The sequence below is a fragment of the Chiroxiphia lanceolata genome, chromosome Z (genome assembly GCF_009829145.1).
Source record: "Chiroxiphia lanceolata isolate bChiLan1 chromosome Z, bChiLan1.pri, whole genome shotgun sequence".
NCBI classification, from domain to species: Eukaryota; Metazoa; Chordata; class Aves; order Passeriformes; family Pipridae; genus Chiroxiphia; species Chiroxiphia lanceolata.
The window spans coordinates 61,375,627-61,398,467 of NC_045671.1; the positions used below are offsets into that span (position 1 = coordinate 61,375,627).

The 22,841-nt window shown below is 41.8% G+C and overlaps 1 protein-coding gene across 3 annotated transcripts in view; it reads right to left on the bottom strand.

Moving 5' to 3' along the window:
- Positions 1–22,841, bottom strand: part of SNX30 (sorting nexin family member 30) — a 64,183-nt gene that overhangs the window by 36,684 nt on the left and 4,658 nt on the right. For 2 of the 3 annotated variants that reach the window (XM_032674814.1, XM_032674815.1), the window contains exons 2-3: positions 9,017–9,205; positions 2,330–2,440 (exon numbers count right to left, since the gene is read on the bottom strand). In XM_032674814.1, the coding sequence (XP_032530705.1) occupies positions 2,330–2,440; positions 9,017–9,205 (300 nt within the window). Of the gene's footprint in view, positions 1–2,329; positions 2,441–9,016; positions 9,206–9,570; positions 9,646–22,841 lie in introns of those variants that run through there. The other variant, XM_032674817.1, reaches the window with a different exon arrangement.

Below are 22,841 nucleotides of genomic sequence, written 5' to 3' on the forward strand. Positions count from 1 at the left end.
GATGGAAGGTAACTCCTTAAGCTTAAGAGTGGTTCTACCATTAGATCTGCTTTGGTTCCATCCAGATAGTATGGAATTTAAGATTAGCATCAGTTTTTAAACTGTGCTTTGCCTTTCACTCTCTGTGAAGCAGTCCATCCAGACAATCTGCATACTCTTAGGCTAGCAATGACAGTCATTTTCACCCAATTCAGGAAACAGGATTCTCCTCTGCAAAGAGTCTGTCATCTAAAATCTGTGACAAAAACATTTCAAGAAAAAAGAAAATCTGCATACACATCGTTTCGCACCATATCCCAGATGATGCGGGACATATATGAAGATTGTATCTGCTGAAAAGCACAGCCAGCATGACTTAGCTGCAACACAGCTTAATTAAGACTTATCTTATTATGCTTAGCATTCAGATCAATCATGCTAATTAAACCATTGTAAGGCATACTATCATTAGACTTCAGAAGTATAGTGCTCAGTGCATTAGTTTTCAGGTAGGAAGGAACTCTTTTCCTTTGCTTTGTAAATTTTTTAGCTGGGACTCTAGGAAGTCACTACCTCAGCACCACATGCAGGAAGAAAAGGACAAACTGAAAGACTAGTTTAAAGAATCCTAGTTCAACCAAACACATTCAGTGTGGCACCGAATAACCACTAATGTTTGAGCATTTGAGACCCACAGAAGAGTGCACCTCTATTACAAAGCCTTCTGCCATTTAACCTGGTTTCAGCTACAGCAGCAGTTATAGTCCTTTCGATTTTAGGCCTTTGGAGGTCCATCCCAAGTAGTCAGTACACACAGCTAGTAACCAACATCCTGTTTTAACTGTGTGTGTAAATTATCTACCTTATTGTCTTCCACATTAATAGTCTATTTTTCCCTACTGAGATACACGTGAACAGAGTTCACTGCAGTCAGAAATGTCTTCAAGTATCCAATAGGGCAGCACATGCTTATACCTCCAGATTTTCTAGAAGAAAGGTACTTAAGATACTTCCTTACTCTGCAGCCAGTTCACATCCAGTATTAGAGCTACTCACGCCAAATTTGCTGTTCTGTGTACAACGAATTCCAGGTCACGGCAAAGCAGCTTGATTCCCTGACTGTGACTCACCTTCTGCTACTAGACTATTATTTATTGCCTTGCAGCCTTCAGGCAGGACTGGCAGTCTGTTAGCATACTCAAGAATCTGTAAAACTTAACTGCAATAGTTCCAGCTGTTCAGAGAACAGGAAGCAAGAAAAGACGGTATGGGCAGCTAACATATTGCATGCCTCCATCTTAGTCTCCCAAGCTCACTGTCTTTCTTTTCCCTACCCCTCAGTAAGCATATTTGCTGCCAGTTAGTGGTGTCACATGATATGGTAAGTACTCCTTATCTTTGAGAGAATCAGCTATTATTTCACTTAGAGGCAAGTCCCAGAGTAATTAAGGACTTAAATAGTACTCTAAGCCAGAGCAACTTAACTGAATACTTCTCACACAGCCTAGTCCTTGCTGAGGGAGGGAGATCAGAGAAAATGCCACCACACCACTCACCTCAATCCTAGATGGGTAAGCTAAAGTATGCCACTAGCACTGCTATTTCCTGACAATTATCCTCCAATGGGCCTTTTTTTAATTTCTTTGTTTGAAAGACCTGAAAGCGGTGATCTCACAGGTTTCCTACCTATTCACATCTTCTACAGCACAAAAAACATATCAGATAAGGTAGTATCAACCACCTCCTCACATCAAATAAGGTGGTCAGATTGCCGGTTTCGGCAAAAAGGGGTGCAGTAGTTTAGCTAATCGCATTAATAAACTTCTGCCTACTGAAAGCATGCAATAGCTACCAAGCCAGAGGCTGAGGTTTCTAAATCTGTGCTATCAAATGTCAGCTCTATTAAGTGCTAGCATAAATAGTTTTAAATTGCTCTGTAAAACCAGCTCAAAAGGCCATCTTGAAAACCAACTAAGAACGTGAAGTACCTGTGTGACTTTTCATAATCCTCAGCTGCTCTGAAATATAGAAGTAAAAACTGAGCAAACAGATGAAGTGCATTCCATTTATGTCACAAAAAATTTAGTTACCACACATATTGCCCTACAGGAGGCTGCCAAAGCTCACCTCTCAGGTGTGCCACCCCAGAAAAGTCCTAAGCTTCATAATCAGTCAAGAATGGGAAGCTCTTCCCACTCCAGTGTAAGACAATAAAGTACCATATTTAAATCTAAATACTCAAAGAGAATGAAGTACTGTTTTTAAAATCTAGAGACAAATCATCCAAATATCACCCTTGGAAGACAAATGTAGAACTGTCCTTAATAGCAGACTCTTGCTTACTACCTACGGGAATGAGATGCGTTGGTTGAGACTCCTCCAGCTTGTTTCTCAACCAGTCGAAGTCTTGGTACCGCCGACGGACAGAATACTCTGGCAAATCAAACTCTGCTCGTGTAGTCTGGAAAAGAACAGAATACACTTAGTGTACACCAAACCTCTCACTTCAGACCTTAGCAGCAAATGCAGTACAGCCACCCCCAGCAAGGGTGAAGCCAGACAAGCCTTGCAGGGGGTCTTCATCCCCAAAATTGTGCAGCCAGCATAAGAGAAAGATCCTCTGGACTTTCAAGCAGTGGAAATGCCAGCAATATGAAAAATTATTACTTTGAGCTGATGTGTTAATATCTTGTTGTACTTCTTTACATGTTCTGCTCAGATAAACTTTACGGGAGAAGTCTATAGAGCAGACAGAACCACATCAGTCTCTTGGCAGTTACAAGATTGCAAGGAAGACTGTGTGAAATATTCATGCCCAGAAGATTACTTTAACTATCAAGACCTAAAAGCAAAGACATTTATTGACTTTGTTTATTCTACGACGTGAATTATCCACAGATGAGAAAGCGTTTCACCACTGCCCTATGTCAAGCAATGGGCTTATCACACTCCTTCAAGTCTAAAAGATTAGAACATAAGCAACTGTGAGGTTTGATGAAGGACGATTTTTGTTGGTTTCCAAGAGGAAGAAACCAGTCTGTTTACATTAAGTTTGTGTATGCCTGATTAATACATACATTAGTACATTAAAATAAATCTTTTTAAGTTTTATTCTTTAGGGCAAGAAGTCAAAGTTGCCATTATAAGTTTGAGGAAAAAAGTAAGCACACAGAGAAACTGCTGGCAAGTGTTTTATGCAGTCCTTGAGCAGTCCACAGTCTGGAAGGCTGACTGCGTGGGGCTGCTTGCCCAGCAAATACTGTAAGCGCAAAAGCACTCTCGTGGAAACTGCATACCAACTAGGGAGCATCTGCTGAAGAGCCTAGCAGCAATAGCCCTGCTCAGAATGTAGATGGCCCTTATTGTTATGTCCCATACATAGGTATACTTAAGTTACTTGCAGCATCAAGACCATCTTGCAATGAATAGTCTGTACACTACATGTCTACACTGAGACACCAAAACCAGCACATTCTGGGGAACACACTAGCAACTGCAGCTTTGAATTAGCTTTGAGACCAGCACTTGGTTTTGCTACTCCTATCCACTACGATTGCCTGATAAATTCCAGCGGACACTTGGCATTTACTTCCAGACTGAGAGCAACTGCCACATATTTGCAGAAAGTCAAGTAGCAGATTTTAAATGCAATCCATCTCTTCACTTGCTTTCTGAGTAGCTCAAACTCTCCGGTTACTGTACTTTACTCCCACCAATCACCACTTGAGATCCTGTATGAGTTCTAGACCAGAAATCTCTTTCTAGGGGGAAGTTGGCAGCCTTAACACACTAGTAACAGCACGGTAGCTCTAGTACATTATAAACAGTATGTTAATGTGTTATTACCTATGTTATTACCTTCTAGAAGAGGAAGGCATAAGAGACAGAAAAGAAGAAATCAGGATAAGCTCCTCCCTCCTTTGACCTACTAGCTATGGTTAAGCGATATTCAGGTTAGTCCTTGGACTAACATAACAAATGCTCACCAATGGAGCAGTTGTGTTTGTGATGAGGGGCTACCAAGATGTAGATATCCACTGCAGATTTGTGTTTTACTCAGCCACCCCTCAGCGTAACACCAGCTTATTTATTAATGTGTTAGAGTGCCACACTAGAAATTAAACTTCTAAGACTTCATATGAATCACTTTCACTTGTTTTGAGTAACAGAGTGAATGGCATTAGGGTGAAACAAGATAATTCATGCACATACAGACAGCCCTCATCAGCCAGTGGAGTTCACTGCATTATTCTGTTAATTGGGCAGCTGTACCTTTGCCCTGCAACCTGAAATGAAAAAAAAAAGGGGGGGAGGAGGGGAGAGTAATTATTTAGAAGAAGGGATAGCTTTTGTGAACTGGCAGTCACTGCCCAAAAGCCTCTTAAAAGAGACCTGACAGTGAATGGACGAGAATGAGAATGACTACACACTGCAGTATCTTATCGTGTAGTATGAGGATGAAGGTAAAGTCTCCCATCTGTTAGCACTGAGAACCTTATTAACCAGTATTCTGCTAACAGTTCAGGAAATCTGTAGAGGTACTCTCTAGGAGTAGGAAAGCAGGGTAAGTTCCAGTGCACAAACTTTACATTAGTTACTGTGTACCTCTAGCAAACTGGTCCTACTGCCTCTACTTCACAAGCAGAACTGCAAAGTTTTCCATATATCCAGTTCTATTCCTCAGAGGGAGGTAGACAAAAATACAGCAACACCATAATTTCAAGTTTTTACTGTACAGACTGTCAAATCTAGACAGTAAATAAGCTTTTCAAAGATTATTTGGGCAGAACATAAAGGCCCTTTAAGGTTTTAATGAAACCTCACTAACGCTGAAAGTATCTGGATCTCAGATCAAACTGTTACTAGTTTAGCACAAGTAATTTTTTCCAGACTGCACACAAAAGGGAGGAGGGTCTTGCCACCATCCAGGGACAACGCTGAAGAACACATTCAGTGCAAATAGCTCCAGGTGCAGCTACAGCCACAGCTGCAGGCTGAGCTCTGAGTGGTAGGAGCGCCAGGCAACAGGCTGTGAACTGGCACCAAACTTTACACAACAAAGGGCCTGGGGACCTGTGGCCCAGCCAGGGGACCAGACATAGAGACACAGCAGGGGCCATTGACCCGAGGATTTCACATGTGTAGACTGTGAAGGTATAAAAGACCAGGGTTCCTTAGTTCTGGGTCCCTCCTCAGAGGCACCAGCTTGAACTGTTATTTTATTATTGCACCATGATTAAACTATTTTAAGGATCCAGACGTCTGAGATTCAGCTATGGGAAACTTGGGGCCAAACTGGTACGGAAAACTTGGTCTGACTGCGTGAGTGTGGAGTGCCTACATGGGAAGGGGCCTCGGTTACAGCTCAAGTGGATCAAGTGTGACTGCCAGAGTGGCTCCTGAATAGTCGGACAGAGAAGTTTCCTTAACAGGCAGCAAGTGAAATGTCTATGTTTTTGACACAGTTAAACTCCTCCTGTTTCCTTAGTGGGATTGGATTCATAAATCTCATGTCACAAGGACATACGTCTCTGCCAAAGGAAGCTGAGAAACTTATATGGCAGACCTCACCCTCCCAAAAAATAATGGGCAAGACATTTTCAGGAATTTATTGAAGATTCCAGCACAGTTCCACTAAGTCAGCACTGCAGCATTCTGGGCTCAGTTTTACTTGCTGGAAAGCAGGCAGTCTTACAGACACTTTTACCTCTGTTGCTGGAACAGTTTTGACTTGAGGCAGTATTAAGGCAATCACCAGGTCTCCATCTTGTGCAAGATCCTTGTCGTTCCTGGAAGGAGTTAGGAGCCAAACCTAAAGCTACTCTGTGATGATTATATGAAAGTACTTTTGTACCCTGGTTCTAGTCTCTTACTCACTAGACTTGATTGCAGATTCCCCTCCGTGTTACTATTTAAGTTTGGGGCAAAATCTTCAACCAGAAAACAGGACAATGGCAGAGGGTGGAAGGGAGCAAGGCTTGTCTTCTTAGCACTTCAGCATTTCTTTTGCCTTGAATAGTTTAGCCTGTTTGAAAAAGAGAACCCATCCCCTTCACCTGCTCCTCTCTAGGAAATCAGGCTGTTTCATGTGCCCAAGTAATCTAACCAACGCGTGCACTGGAAACATGAGAAAAAGGACAGGAAAGCAAAAACAAGACTCTAATATTGATTGGTTTGAAAGACTCTCCCTTCAAGCCTGCGGAGCAACTGCATGACTCTGAGCAATGGCACTCAGCTATTCAGACCTCCATGGGAAAAGGCACAGAAGAAGGCCTTGCCATCCTAGAAAGCACAGTGAAAGTGAAGTTAGAAGTACACTTACTTATGATTCCCTCAGGAGATGTGACTACACAAGGGCAAGCTTCCTTTCCCCCCTCCCTCCTCGCAAAGATGCACTCAACCAAATCCCCCTAGAATGCACAGCAGTCTATGAGAAGAACACAAGGATGAATCATCAAGAACATCCAAGACACTTCAATCATCACAATCAAGACCAATTAAGTTCCAGTGCAATTTCCACCCACCTTTATTGGTTTCACTAGTCTCCCTGTATAAGGAAACTGCTGTTAGCAAGAAGAAAACAGGATATGAAAGTGTCAAGACAGTCAGTTCTGAATCACTGTCCTTGTTAGTCTGAGGATTCCAATTACGTTCTTTAAATGTGTTTGTCCAGAAGACAGGCTGGGGAGTGCTACCTGGCTCTTACTAGGAAGCTGTGAAAATAAGGACACAAGCAAAATCGAGTAAAATCTTCAGTTTTCTTCTCAGCTCCTCTGCAAGCCACTGTTTTGTCCCTTCCTCAGTCACTACCACCTGCTGACAAAGGTTATCAACAGACGAAAAGTCTGGGCCATACTGCAAGACTTCTCTTTTTTTTTGCTGTTACAATGAATACAAACAAGACTGTGGTCAGTCTTCACTCTTCCGCACGCTGGTGTCCTGTCACAGTCACAAGCACACATTAGAGCATCAGCTTCCCCTCTTGCACCTCAAGCTGCTGCTTTTCAGTCTTCAGTATAACTCACTCTATGACCTTTATTTACCCAAACCTTGGAGGTTCCAGAAGCATTTTTCAGTGGAGAAAGAAAAACAGAACAGCCATCCCTGCCTCCTCATTCAGAGGCACCAGAAAGAGACTCTTTAGAGGTCCTGAACCCCTTTCCTGCAAGGCTGCAAGGGAGGGGTTGGGGCACTACGTCATCACCCTCTACAAATTATTCCTGTGCAGCTTTTTTGCCATGTTTAATTAGTACTTTCAACTGCAATGTCTAATTGGGCAATTAGCTTGGCATCGAAGAAGCCTGGTTTGTAAGGGCAAGAATGAGTTAGACCATTAATACTGCTAGTCTTCCTAGACAATGGTAGATAGTGCTAGAGGTTCTGACCTTAGAGATTAGCCAGCAGTGTACAATAATAACAAAACCAAAGAGGTGAGAATTTCATGCTGATTGAGAAGAATAAATCATGTGCAGTTTCATAATAGCATTGCAATGCTGTGATATAGCAGATTTATGCGCTACAGTGAGATCCCAAATAAAACAAATATTAACAGACGGGTAGGTAGATATGCAAAACAAGAAGTACAGGATGATTTTTTTTAATGTAAAAAAAAAAAAGACACTACTGGGTAATACATCTGACCTAAACACAGTAAATACCTTAGCCACACTCCAGAATCTGGCTTCATTCTGCTTTAAGAATGAAGAGAACCCTTGAACATAGGTTTCGAAGCATAGGAACATTATTTGGGTGCCACTATATACAGATATTTTATACTGATGAAATAGTCAGTTCTTAATTTAAGAGAGAAACAATGTCAGCCAATTTTAGCCATTTGCCTGTGGACAGCTGCATCTCATTTTGTGAGATGCATCATTCCTTCTGATCAAGTAGTAGCTGAAGGCTAAGTTGCTCCAAGTTAAAAAAAAACCAAAACCAAGAAGATTTTCCCACAATACTACTTAGTATTTTTAGTTGTTAAGATACAGTGTTTCTTGCAAGACTCTTAGAGCAAGAATGAATGACAGGACTGTGTTAAGTGTGCAGCAAGAGGTAGCTATTGTTTTAGAGAAACTACATTTTCTCACGTGCTGTCTGGAAATGGAACTTCAGAGTAAACATTTTGAAAAAAGTTATCTGTGGCCTGTGAAAGCTTCCTCATCTCAAAGGAAAATATTCTCTCCAGTGTATACTGCCATCTAGGTAGGCCAGAAGAATGTTAATCTTTTTGGATAAGTGGATCAAATACATTACTAGTGAAGTTAGTGAACACTTTTTGCTTTAGGTAACTACAAGTGCCCAAAACAGATGTCAGCATCACCTACGAGCTGATGATAATGATCTAGTCAACAGAAATCAAGATTCAAGTCGTGAATGCAGTGGACTTTTCAGATCATTTTTCCTATTAATATAACAAGATTTCATTAATGATTGAACTGCAACAGATGCTGAAAAAATCTCTAGTTTATTTCTTTTGGTAGGCAGTAGTGTTCTTAAACTACTTCAGTTTTACTGTCAGCTGTACAGCCTTCTGAACCAGAACTGCATGGAAGCCAGTTTACAGGTGAGGATCAAGATTATGATTTAGTTAAATGGCTGATAGAGGAATTGTGGTAAACACTTAAAGCAACAAGCTTAAAGCATTTCAGAAAAGGAGAGACACGAAAAGCAAGATGATTAACAGTGAATCAACAAGGCACATTCCCCTTAAGGGAACTCTAACCAAATGGGTGTCAGATTACTAAATGAACAAACTCTCAAGTTAATGAAAGAAACTGGCCTTGCAAGTTTACAAACAGTTCTATTTAGGACTCAGAAACAAAAAAATTTAAGCTGACACGTTAAAAGTTTTTTTGCAATTTCATATGCTGAAGTAATTGTTCTGCTAAGAGAAGTCACATCTTCAACATATTCACAAGGTACCAAAAGACAGTAAGTTAGGATAAGAAAATACAATACAAGATATAAATTTCCAGAACAGGTCCTAAAATGATTCCACAATAAACAAAGTACTAGGAAGGAGAATGTTGCTCTGTACCTTTGTTGTAACCCTGTATGTGATATACGTCTCCATCGTGCACACATGTTTTTTGGGATCATCAACAGTAACAAAGAGGTCTCTAGTTTCCACATCCAAGTCATCATCCAGCTGCAGTCTGTTAAGGAGAGATGAGGAGGAGGCTGGGCTAGAAGTGTCCACAGGCGTGCCATTAGGCAGACTAAGGTCCTGTAACAGAGAGGAAAAAAAAGGAAGTTTTTAATAAGTTTAACAGATTCAAGGGAAAGCACAGTATTTTCAAAGATGTCACTGTCAAGTTTCACCGATATATTACAAGGGTATTTACCTCAGCAGCTCCAAGGATCACCCTTTTCCAAGATACCTGAGCAATCCCCTAAGGTCTGGACTTTGACCATTAAGTTGTTCTACAAGTCGAAGAGAAAGCAAATTACCACCATTAACTCCCCTTAGTATGGTGCAACTGGCTTTCTATTCATAAGGAAGTAGAAATATTGCTGAACCAACACCTCCTGGTGAGACTGAACCAACTTAGACTCTGAAAACAAGTCAGCTAGGCAAATCAAGAGACCTACTTGTAAGACAGCCTTCAAGCAAAGTGGCAACAGTTCAGTTGTCTGGAATGCAGTCAGCATTTGCCTCTGGAGATTCCTACAGTAGAAGAAGGAGTGCAAACTTTCATCAGAGGCTTCCCATCTAGTCCATTAACATCCAAACACACTGACAGCAGTCAGAGCCTGAACTGCCATCACCACACTACAGGACAGTCACTGATCACACCCTTCTGCACCAGCATCTAGGCACACCTCCCGTTTGGAGCTCTAATGAAAACACTACTTTTTCCTGGAAGAGGTCCTCATTCCCATCCTCTGCCTAAGGAAGACAAATGCTAGAAGATCCAGCAAGTGGGTATTTTAGGAAGAAACATACAAAGGTTTAGGAAGTCAGCAATTCCTTGAAACTGACTGGGCAGAAAGGGAAGGAAAAAAAAGAAAGACCAACAAACAAACAAACCCACCAAAAAACCCCAAACACAAAACCCCCCCTACCAGCCTTATAGCTAACTTGATATATTTCCACACCTTCAAATCTCACACTGGAATACAGACCAACTACTCCGTAACAGTGGTTACTCCACTTGCATAAATATCACAGCAACTTCACATGTTCTCTGCTCTGGTTTTGTAGCAGAGGGAGCCGACAGCATATGACAAGTTGTACAGCACGTAGGACAGGAACACCTGACAACAGTATTAAAAAGTCCTAAAGATCCACGCCTCTCCTCTTCAGAAAAGAGGGGATTTTTGTTTGCACCTTTTAACTAGTAGCACAGGAATAGATTTATCCACAGAGTGACTTCCCTTATTGCTAAACAGAGAAACATCACTTCATCTAAGCACCACAGTAACTAGAATTGTTTTAGGTATACAATTAGTGCTTAGCCCCAGCCTCACAGTCTTCAAGTGGCTAAACAAAACATGCAATCTTGCAAAGTAATCATGTTTGGGTGAGACCCTCTCTGTTCATCAGTCCTTTTTTCAAAGGTTCAGAACTACAGGTGACAGCCTCAAGGTAAAGCTACTTACAAAGGTCTGCCTTTGACAATGGCTAAGAACACAGCTAAGTTCCTACTAGTCACTGTCAGAAACCCATCATGGGACTACCAGGATTTCATAGACAGCCATCTGTCTGCTGCAGTACTGCAGAAGTGTGGCAGCGCTGCTCTTCACCATGAGGGCTGTTTTATGAAGTAGAGAAAATAATGCTTTAGCCTAGACATTTTGGGAAAGGGTGATCTAAACTACTGTCTACTAACAGAGAGTTTAGATGCATTCTCTCAACTAATCTGTTCGCTGCCAACAGATAAGAGATTTCAGATTTAACTGACAGGGAGCAAGAGTAGGAAGGTAGGCACTCAAATGCTCTCCTAAGAGAGCAAAAGATCAGGATGAACATGGCACATGAGCATGAGCACTGGCCAGCTCAGACACAAGGTAGAGAGCTCAAGGTACATAAGAATCTGGCTCAGACTCAGTGTAGCAGGAGCATGTACAATAAGGAAGAAGTAATGGTATGACACCTCTGCAGATAAGGAGTGCTGTTGAAGTTACACAAACAGAATAAGCAGAAGACAGGATAAGATTAGCAACAGGAGATGGCTTCAGAAAATCTGCAGTTCAGCTAGACAGGAGAATTTGGCTGAGTAGACTGAAAAGCAAAGCAAACCCTGGGATACCACAGTAGCTGCACACATTTCTGTTTCCAAAAGGAAAAGACAGTTCATAATTGCCCATATGCAATAAGCATTAGCGTATGACAAGTTGTGCCAGAACTGCAGCTAGTCAAATTATAAGCTTCCAGTATGGAAACGAATTACAGAAACAGCTTAAGCCTGGTTGCACAGGAGATCCCAAAAGCTTGTAACAAAATTCTTCCAGAAGAGAGCTTAAAGAATACGATGGAATCCACTTAAAATACAAAAACTCTACTCTACCTGGAGGAAGGACCAAAGATGGGGCTTGCAGGTACTTGCATGAAGTTAGCAACTTTCCTCACCAATTTTGTTAGGAGATAACAATATCACACTAGCATGTCTTGCACATTTTAAGCAGCGCAGAAGCCTGTGAAGGCTTGAATCCACTTCATTGTACTTGAGTGTGTTCTTGCAGTCATGGGTCCTATGGAATGTCTCAGGTCAAAAGGCTGTGATAGTTTTACCTTGGATGAAACACTCCATACCTAGATCAAGTAAAGCTTCTATACCAGCTGTGGTTCAGATCAGGAGAGGTGCCAGCTGCGGTGGTGGGGAAAGGACAGATGGTGTGTACACCATGCTATACTGCCTTATCCAGGACAGTAGGATTCTCCCTGACAGTCACTGCTGGCATCATACCCTGCTGCTTGGCTAGTTTTCAGCAGATGAAGGCCAAGTTAGGAGCTAACTATCTCTCCTTCTTAATGGGTGGAACTTCCTAGCTAAGTGCACCAGGAACATTACTTAAGGCTGCTGAACCCTCATTTAAAAGGAGGAAGGATCAGTTGACTGAAGTCTGATGCTAATGCTAGAAAGAGGTAGGCTTTGAAGTGTCACAGCAGAAGATCCAGGAATCTTTAGATATCTCAAGCTGTTATCCTATCAGCAGAAAACCTCCTTGTCATATTAATTAGCATTGTCTTTCTTTCACGGGATTCAGATTTTTTTTGCAGTTGGAGAAGCAAGACTGCAACATCTGTGTTAGTCTGCTTTTACCACAGAAAGAAAAGTATGTCCTGCAGCGCCGAGAGGGAAAGGAGATCTGCAACCACCTGTGTTTCTACCTGTTGGTATAGCTATCATACTCCTAAGCATCTGAAATACTGGCTAGTATTATCTGTTTTATATAACAGAGTCTGAGTTCAGCGCCAGGACTTAAGCACCAGCTTCACCTTTAGTGCACCAAGCAGCTGCCCATCAACTGTTTTAAGTACCTATCTGCATTATCAGAGATCAGCGCAGTCCAAGTCACAGCAGGCACCCAGTGCTTACAAAGCCTTGTTGTCATGGCACCTGTTACTCACAGTACAGTCAGTCTGCCATAAATCTGAGCAGTCATACAGCACACAGAAAGGGAGGCTGCTTCTGGTAGCCAGGCAGATGGTATGGAGGACACGTTTTGTCAAGACATTCTTCACTTCTTAGAGAGCATCGACAAAGATTTCCTCGAGCTTCAAAGCTTTTTCTAAAGTAAAGAGCAAAGATCCTTAGTCTTGGTCCCTCACTTCCTCAGGGCAGTCTCCTCCCCAGGACAGTCTCACAGCTTTGTCACCTGCTGAAGCAGGTCAGGTGAAGGTCCAAGGCCTGGATCATAACCTACAGCAGAAATAGTGTGCCATTCAGACCTTCAGGTTAAGTACTAGGCTCTTGTGCACAACTGTAATACCACCACAAGGCAGGCTTTTAATGCATTCCTTAGAAGTTCCTAGAATCTCTCAAGACATCCAAATTTATGGGTACATGAGATCAGAAAGATTCTAACAGCACGTCTGGTATCCTATAGTGCCAGACAAGTAGGAACTAACTGCCTGTGTTGGAAATGCATGAGCCTTGCCAACTATGCAGGCTGCTCTCTGATAAGGCTGTTCCCATTATTTTGTTGTCTTATGATGTCCAAACACCTTGACCAGTTAGCCTGCCCAGAAACAGATACTAAATCTATCAAAAAGCTCACTTCATCCAAATATAAAATCCAACTGAATTTTATAAACTAGAAGTCTGTATGCGAGACTTAAAATTCCTTGGAAAGTTTCCAGCAGTTCTCATCTTCTCCCAGGAGATTTTCCAAGACTCCATTTACAGAGCAGCTTGGATCGACATAAAGTAAAACTTCAGGAGTTTGGTATCCAGTCTTCTGGATGGCAGCCTCCCCCAATGGAGTAATATGCCAGATAAAGCATCCAGTACTCAAGCCTTAAAGACTAAAAAAAGGTCTAAAATTCCATAGGTATTATTGTATTGTCAAGTGAATACCACACAGTTTCCTGCTGAGTTATATGCAACTAGTGAATACTGCAGCTTCCACAAACAATGTTTTCACCTATCCTGCCTTAGCAAGTGTACAGCTTAACCAGACAGTTTTGCTCTCTAAGCAGCAATCCACAAAGGAAGCAGATGTGGCTCAGCTAGGCCTTCCAAGCACACATAAGCTTATCTCTGGAAAGGGCTAGCCTGAAACCATATGATGCTGCATGCCCATTGCTCCCATTCAACAAGTATTATATGACAGTAACAGACATTTAGAAATGTTGCTGTTTAGAGGCAAGCGGTGCACTTAACCCCTAATATCCCTGCCTAACTTAACAACCTTAGGGCCAGGCCTAGAACCTCACAGTTTCACTTCAGAAGTGTACATTTTCTCCTTGTGTTTCGAGGTGTTCCATTGCTTTTGCCATTCATTTTCCAGAGACATGACCACAAACAGAGTCATTTTATGGAGACAACAATTCCACACAACAACTGCAGCTGGTTTCTGGAACACTCTTATCTCCATGCCTTCAGTACATAAGAGTAAGTCACAGCAGAATGGCAGCCAGTGACTGAAAAACTGAAGCAGTTTAGATGTAAACATTCCCAAGGACACTATAAAAGCTTACATTAACTTGGCTTTCACAGATGTGTTCATAAGACATTCAGTGCTTGTCTTATCCCAGCGAGTTTTGAAAGCAGGTACTTTTTGCGTACAGAGCTCTGTTCCACTGGCCTGTACAGGTCAGCTCTGCATAGAAAGAAAAAGCACTTTTCTATCCTCCAGTACCATCTAGATCAGCTCATTTGTGACTGTCAGCATAGTATCCTATTAGAAGATCTCACTGAGCATCTGTATAGTGAAATCTCAGTCTACACAAGACTATTATTCAATACCAGCTAGACAGAGACCAAGGGAAGAAAAGGCATTTGCTTCCCTTTATATAGGTTCAGTTTCATGCTCTATCAGGCAGCAGCATCAAACATTGTTTATTAGAAGTCGCTTTTGTTTCCTCACACATCTGAGGTAAATTTGAGATATTGCATGTCCCTGCCTCATGCACTTCATCTTGGGCAGCTATTTTAAGGCACTGAAGTGGGGATACAGACTGCAGAGAAGGGAGTATGCTGCGGAAGGGAAGGGAGGATAAATCCTGTTCTACAGGGTTTAAAAAAAAACCCAAACACCACAACATCCCCACAGTTGAACTCCAAAAATCCTATTCATTCCCAGATAGAAGGACCACATTTCTGTGCTGATTCACAAACAAGACAATACTGAGTTTTAGCTCAACAAGAACTGTAGACCTGTGAGAATCAACTTCTAAGGCTAGACCTACCCTCCTAGGAAAGGCTAAGTGGTTACATGTACACCAGGCTCCTGATACCCTTCTCCAGTAATTGGAAGGAGTACACTTTGTGTGGATGTACTCACAAGGAACAAGATGATACTTTCAGAAGAGATCAGTGTTTTCCATTATATTAAATCATCTGGAATCAGATTGCTAGGTTGAGGCTATTTTAAGCGCAATGCAGACTAAGCTCAAATTGGAAGAAATTCCTCTTCTCTTACCTGAAAATGTGTCAGCAGAGTAAGAACAATGCTGGTTGCTGAGGACTCGAGCCCAGATTTTCATCTCTTAGCCCTGGAGGGTATTACACACCAAGCTTGTGAGCCCTGCAGTGCTGGGCAGAAAGCCCCCAAATCTAACAAGGCCAAGCCTCTCCTCAGAAGTTCCAGCAGTACCACTGGTGTTTTACCCATCTAACCAAAAAGCCACTAGATAAAGACTGGATCAATTTGCTCTCAGGATATTATAAATAGGTGTCCAAGCACAGCATACTGCCAAGCCATGAGTCTGATGACTTTACTTTGTTCTGGTGTTCATCATTTCAACTACTGTTTCTGCTCTGTAGGTCAGAGTTGCCTAGAGACGGGCTCCTCAGGATCCCTGAAAAAAAATAAGAATTTAAAATGCAGAAACTAATCATGATGGCATGCAGTTTTATACCACTCAAAACCTAGGAGCATTCTTGCTCATACAGGTATCATACTTGGAATAGCGCTTCTTTGCACTTTGGCTGGACAGAGAAACACAGGATCAAGCTTCACAGAGGCACCACGTGCTTGACACAAGCACTTTTCAAGTCTTCTCATGTAGGTCACGGGATTCTCACCTCATTTCTGAGGTCAACAGCCAAGTTTTATAGGATGGATTATTTTACTTTGTGGTTCGTTTTCCTGTAAGTCATTACAGTCAAGCTAAACAGAGCCAGAATGTGGGCACAGAAGCATTCTGGAAAACAGCATTTTCAGCAAGACCTGAATCTCCTAACTCTGTTGCTGAAGCCTTTAGGGACTCAGCTACAATACAGCTTAGTTTCAGCCTTCCTGTGCAGCAGGGTAAAGACAAGTGTCACACGAAGGTGTCAAGTACCACATCAGACTATCTGTTCACAGAGTCTGGCTATAAGTCTGCCTTCTTGCAGTCCTTAAGAGGGTGTCGTCTTTTCTTAGTTTGGAAGGGGAACTGTGCAATACCACACTAAACTAAATGTGGTTCAGTTTAGACTCTAAAAATGAGGAACATGAGTGGTATCTCACAGATGTTTTACAGCAGTTAAGACAAGTCCTTCAATATTAGTAATAAGCCATGCTACTGTGCTACTTTGTGCATAAAAGGCCAAAAGCCTTTGGGGGCCAGGCATTTGGAAGATGAAATGGACTGTTATTTGCAGCAGACATTACTTAGGCAAAATACAAAGGTATAAGACGTAATTTTGACTTACTAACTCTCATTAATCTGACATGTACTTCTCCATATCCTTTGAACAGGAAGGAAAGCGTGAGGAGTAACTGCACACTTGCCACATCTTACAGCTCCCTTACTGGGGTAAATGTCAAAAGGTACTTTAACACATCCAGAGGATGAACAGTTCTCTTGAAATAAACAGTCTCAGATTCAAAGTTAGCTTCCACATCTGCTTTCAAAGCAACCGAGTCCTTACAGAAAGCTTTATCTTCCTAAAGAAAATGCCAGGCTGGCAATTGACCAGCGAGATTAATTCAGTTATGTCTAAGCTGTAGAAAATAGTGCAAAACTGCTTGTGACCTCATGGAAAGCAAGAGAGTTTAAGATTTGGGCAGACTTGGATTGGCATCTTTCAGCAGAGCTATAAGTTTTTTCTTCTTTCTACAGTTCTCAGTAGAAGGCAACAGGCACCAATTCCGCTCTATCTACCTTTTCTTATAACGGTTCTGCAACTGTGTGCACAGAAAGATCACAACCTATTTTAATGTGGTAAAGAGCACCCTGTTAACAAACAAGTCTAACACATCCAGTATTTTGTTTAAAGCTTCATTTTCAGAATCTGAGTCCTGACCTCCTAAATAGCAAAGCAGCAGCCAGGATTTCAGATCATGAGCAGGAAAATTTGAATCCATAGTATGACTGGGTATCATTCCCAATCCAAGAAACCAGTTTTATATCTGATTGCAGATGGAACAGTTTATTAAGGTTGTCTAAACTAAACTGCTTTCTCCTAGAGATATACAGTTTTACATTAAGGCTCTGAAGATATACCATGCAGAAGTTTCTTCTGTTCACCCTCCAGAAGCAGACTTAGTTTCATCAGTTATCTAGGTAACCAATCTCACCGAACTGCCAGTTTGGCTCAGAGCCTTTTGAGGACAAACAGTACTATCTTTTCTTTTTATGTGAAAAGATGCAAAGAATTGGGGAGAAACAGAGAGAAGCAGCAGGAGGGAAAGAGATGACAGAGGACTGGAAATTACTCGTGAATACATCCTGGTGAATATGTCATTTAAACAAGAAAGAATATGCATACACTACAATGTGGATCTCCTCATGATCACTATTTCAGATGAGCTGCATTAACATTTCCCGACAAGACCAATGGAGGTTTCATGAGAGCAAGTCAGACTGACAAGATACCACTGTGCAAGTAAAGGATGCAAAGATATTCAGAGAGAAGGGTTTAAGTTTACATCTGGAAGAGCTGGAGGAGTGTGCTCTTGGAGAAGCTCTCAGGGATAGTTTATGCAGGTGCAATTTAAACAATATCCCTCTATCATAACTGCTGATATACAAGGCATTTTCCAGCAGAAAGGCATTTGCTCCCAGAGCACTAACATAAAGTGCTTATCTGCTGGAAGAAAAAAAAAAACCCCTAAACCAAAACCCACACAGTATGACTGTTTCACTCCCTACTTTAAGGAGAGCAACTAAGAAAAAGCAGTCATGCAGTATTTTCTCACAGTATGGAAACTATCTTTAGAGATCGATGGACAGAAGAAACAAGGCATGAGATCTACAGACTGATTTATCTAGAGAAACTGCTTTTATTTAATGGTCTAGGCTTATAAGAGCCACTGAGGCATACACAGGTATTTAGCACACATGGCTTCAAATGAAGTATACTCAGGAACAGGCCAGTCAGCACACAAATCCTGAAGTGGTCAAGCTGATCACTGGCAATAAACAGCACCGATTAAAAATTTCCAGGGATTTTCTTGGCAACAATCCAAAACACAGCTTAATCTTGGCAGTATTCAAGATTTTCACTCACAATTTGCCTTGTACTAGCATCTGAAAAGCTACAGTAAAGGTGTTACTTCTACCCAGAAAAGCACGGGTTTCAGTATTGTCTGGGGTAGTCTACCACTTACTATTCCCAGATGTCAGTGCTTTCACCAGAGTTAGCCGAGAGAGCCTGCTGCTGACACCATCTGCAGCACTGACAAGGAAGAGGTTCCTCTGCCCTTAAGCTGCTTTGCAGTGTATTCCTTTTCAAGGAACACATTACATCAAGCTTACTGGAAAAGTGAGGCAAATTATGCAGACAAAGTTTAAGATAGGGGTTTATACCCTAAGAGGACCTTCAGAAAGACACAAGTTTCATTCAAGCACTATAAGGCAATACTTGCCCATGAGGACAGGGCATTGAATCAGTATAATAACAGATTTCCTGGTAGATGTGACAGAGAGAAGCTTAATCCCTTGATAGCATTTTTTGGTTTAAGAGGTTACTAGCAAACCTCAACAGACATGCAGCACCAGGGTGGTTTAAAAGAGTTTGTTTTTTTCAGACTTAAATTCAGAATGAGGTCAGAGCACAGACTCATAATACGGATAAAAGCATGTCCTTCAGTGCTGTAAGCCATCCCATCACTGACAACACTATAGACCACTGCACAAGTAATATTACTGACCACTCTAAGGCAAGCAGAGGTTGTCACTCTTACAGTAGAGTCTGCTCTCTGTAATTTGAAGTATAACAAAGAAGCAAGTTTACATTTTACATTTTGCACATTTTCCTCCAAACTAAAGTACTACACATTTCTGCAATGTCTCTGCTCCCACATGCTTCTGTAGTAGTTGTCTTCAACCAAGACACCTAAAGCTACAAAACTGAGTCCAGCAGAAATGTGTCTTCAAGGGTTATAGACACCACCACTTGTAATATCTCACCCATTGCTCACTGCTTCACAGAAGCAGTAGTGTAGAAGCTCTGAATGTGACTATAAGACAAAAATGTAGTTCTCCGGGTCCTCCTTCTTGCCCTTTTTAAAGGTCATTTAAATTGGTCTGATATTGGAAACGCTAACTCACTAAAATAGTTGCAGCTCACTGGATTTGTTTTCCCATCTTCAGTTGGTCCCTGCAATATTGCTAGTCAGTTGCTGTCAGTTATTGTCCTGAGTAACTGGAAGTGCTCCACACAGTTTTTCAATAATTTACTAATTCATAGATTTTAATTCACGGTTCCAGATGCCACCAGCTACAAGGTAGAGTTTGGAGCTTTCTTTCCCACTGCATCCTAGTGATGGGAGCAGTTTTGCCCAGCCTCCAGGACTTGGGGGTCTCAGCTGCACTGCAACCCAGGCTCAGGCAGTTGAGTCAGTCACATCTTAAAGTCAGTAAAGCTCAGCATTTAAGGTCTTGCTCAAGGTCAGCAGAGAACAAGCCTCAGTGAAGTTATTTCTGAGACATACACAAGATCAAATGCCATTTTTAATCCATGTATTGTCTTCTGCAGACTCAAAGCACATGCAAGTCACAATCTCAAAGATGCAGTTCAGGTGTTGCAAGTAGATTTTCATATAGCAGCATTAAGTTAAGTCCCACTGCGCTGTAAGAGCTCTGTTTGTCTCCTGATTTAGAGAGACCAGTCTCTCCACTCAGATAAGGAGCAGACTGGGTCATATGACAGCCAGACCATCTGTTTAAGACACCGCAAGAGTAGACCACAATGCTAGAAAACACCAAGACAATAGTCTGCACATTAATCTAGGAACTGATTCTCCCAGATCAGTGCGTCAATAGGAAACTTTCATTCTTTTATTCTCTGCCTCTCCCACCATTAATTACAGGGACATGCTGCCAGAGGCACTGATAGAAGAAGGAAGTGCCCACGCAACTGTAGTAAGAGAACTTACTTTATCAATCCAGTTATCCCTTTCAACTCCTGAAGGAGTTCAGAAAGCATTCAGCTACTTGGATAAATTGGAAGCACTGTAGCACAGGCAGCCCAGAGGATTCTTTCCGACCACCAAGCATAACTTTTTCCGCCATGGCTGACAAGTTATTGCCAAGACTCATCCTTCTGAAACCCATCTGAAGAACCAAGTTCCTCCATGTATGCTTTGAATATCTGTTTCCAATACTCTGTCTCATTATGTATGAAGCAATCCTGTTGAAAAGATTATGAAGGCTGTGCAACACTGAATTCAACCTCAAAGCATACACCCTTCCCTCCATTAAATTGAAGTAAGACCCACAAAGTAATAATACTATTATACAGTAGAAGCTATGCTTAGCTTTACCAGAAGGAGATATTAAAAAAGTAATGGTACTAGGACAGTTATGCTGATGCAAGTGTTTGTCCCAACTCGTTAGCTATCCTTCATCTTGCTCAGAAGAAAATTGCCAATTCCAGAGAAATTCACCAGGAAGTTATGTTTTATAAAGAGTCCACCAAGTTTTACAGTACTACTAGAGCACCCATGTTGTAAGGTACCATTAAAACACCCTTATTCATTTCTGCAAGTGAAGGCAACTGTAAGCAGGCCCACCAGTGTGCTGCTATAACACACTTCTACCCCATTAAGCTCCAGAGCGGCTACAAATAAAAAAGGAGAAAAGCACTCTACCTTTTCTACTTTTTTCTTTCTAGAAGTAAAATACTGTGGTTTTAAGCTATCCAAGTGGTATTACAGGTTTGAGAGATGAAATAGCTACAAAAAGCAGTTCCAGTTACTGCTACTATGAAAGAAGGGAAAATGGATTCAGCCAGCAGCTCGACTGTGAATAAAGTACTGATGGCATGCTGAAAGCCATGCAAGCTTTAAATAAGTTCTTTTAACCAGGAGACTAGAAAAGAGCTACCAGACATGCAGGCACACTGTGCAACAGGAGAAGAGATAGAGTTCCCTTAAACAAGATGGCAACTAAGCTCAGCCTTTGAGAGCCAATGGCCCACTTAGGAAGCATGTGGCTTGTACCTAAAAGCTTCTTGGCCTAAGAAACATGATTCACTCCTGTCTTCATAAAGGCAGTTACAGGGAACTACAGGACAGTCAACCTCACCTCAATCCCTGGAAAGGCAATCAAGCAAATATTAGAAACCACTTCCAAACACACGAAGGACATGGCGATGAGAAGTCAGCACGGACTTAGGGGAAGTCATGCCCAACCAACCCAACACCTGCTATAAAGGTATCACTGGGCTGGTACACAAAGGGAGAGCTTTAACGTGCTTCATCTCAGCTTTAAGAAGGCTTTTAACAACATCCTCCTAGACAAGCTGGTGATGCACAAGGTAGACAGATGTACAGCAAAGGGGACTGTAAACTAGTTGAACTGCTGGGCTGAAAGGGTTGTGATCCCACAAGTTCCAACTGGTGGGCAGTCATTGTTGGAATACGCCAGCAGGCAGTACTAGGGCCACTATCGTTTTAACACCTTCATTAACTACCTAAATGATGGAACAGGCCTCAGCAAGTGTACTGAGAGTACAAAACTGTGTCAGTGCTTGATACACCAGATGTTTGTGCATCGTTCAGAGGGACCTCAAGAGGCTGGAGAAATGGGCTGTTGGGTACCTCATGAAATTCAACACGAGGAAATGAAAAGTTCTGCACTTGGCAGGAACAACCCCATATAGCAGTATGTGCTGGAGGCTGACTCATTGAAAAGCAGCTTGGCAGAATGAAAAAAAAAAAAAACAAACAAAAACCACAGACACTGATGAAGAAGTTGACCAAGAGCCAATAATATGCCTCAAGGCAAAGAAGACTAACAGCTTGGAGAGAATAATGCTCAGGGGATCTTACCAATATGGATAAATACCTGATGGGTGTACAGAAGGAGGTGGTATACTCTATTCAGTGGATTCAACAACAGAACAGCAGACAATGGGCATAAACTGAAATACTGGGAGTTTCACTTGGATGTGAGAAAAATATTTTACACTGTAGATGACTGGATGCAGGAACAGGGTGCCCAGAGAGATGTTCAAAAGACAATTTCACAGCATCCTAAGCAGCCTGCTCTACCTGAGTTAAGAGCCAGGAGGTTGGACTAGAAGATATGCATTCCAGACTCAACTTCTCTGTGACTGCCAGTTTTGCATTCCTGTAGATTCAAACAGAGATTAACCCATCCATACTGGCATTGTTTCACAAGTTCACCAACTTCAGTTTGACCTTCTGTAGTCTTCAGTCTCTCCCAAAACTGAGAATTCACATCTAGCTTCCTTTAAGAACAATACATGGTTTAAGTTCTCATCTAGTCAGAGAAGGAAGAGGTTTGTAGAAGCTTAGGCAGATCTATTTTAAGTTTTCAGATTATACTGCAAACTGGTTTCATCTGTAGGTGGATAAAGTTAACAGCAATAATTATAAAATAGCAACCAAGGAGGCTGGAAGTAGAGCTTCAGACTCTCAGTAAATTTTCTGGAGTTGGAGAGATGCCAGGTTCCCTTTCAAAATGAGTGCTAAGTAACAGCAAACACATAGAGTGTTTATACTCGATCAGGTGCTAATAAGAAGTCCAGGAATTCACCAGGGTGGTAGCAAGGAAGCAGATGAGCATGCAAGCAAGAGTTTTCAGTTAGTAACCAAAAGTTGGCAGTAGGAGTTTTAACGTCCCTCTCCATGAACTATCACATTCAAGCCATGCACTCACTGCAAGCCTGGTATTCCACATCAGCTCTGATAGCTGCTTGATATACTACTTGTAAAACAGCCTTGAAGCTCACATCAGCTGTGAGCTGTCTAGAGGCAAATGCAAGGTATCCATAGTTTCCAAGAAGAAAAGCTGA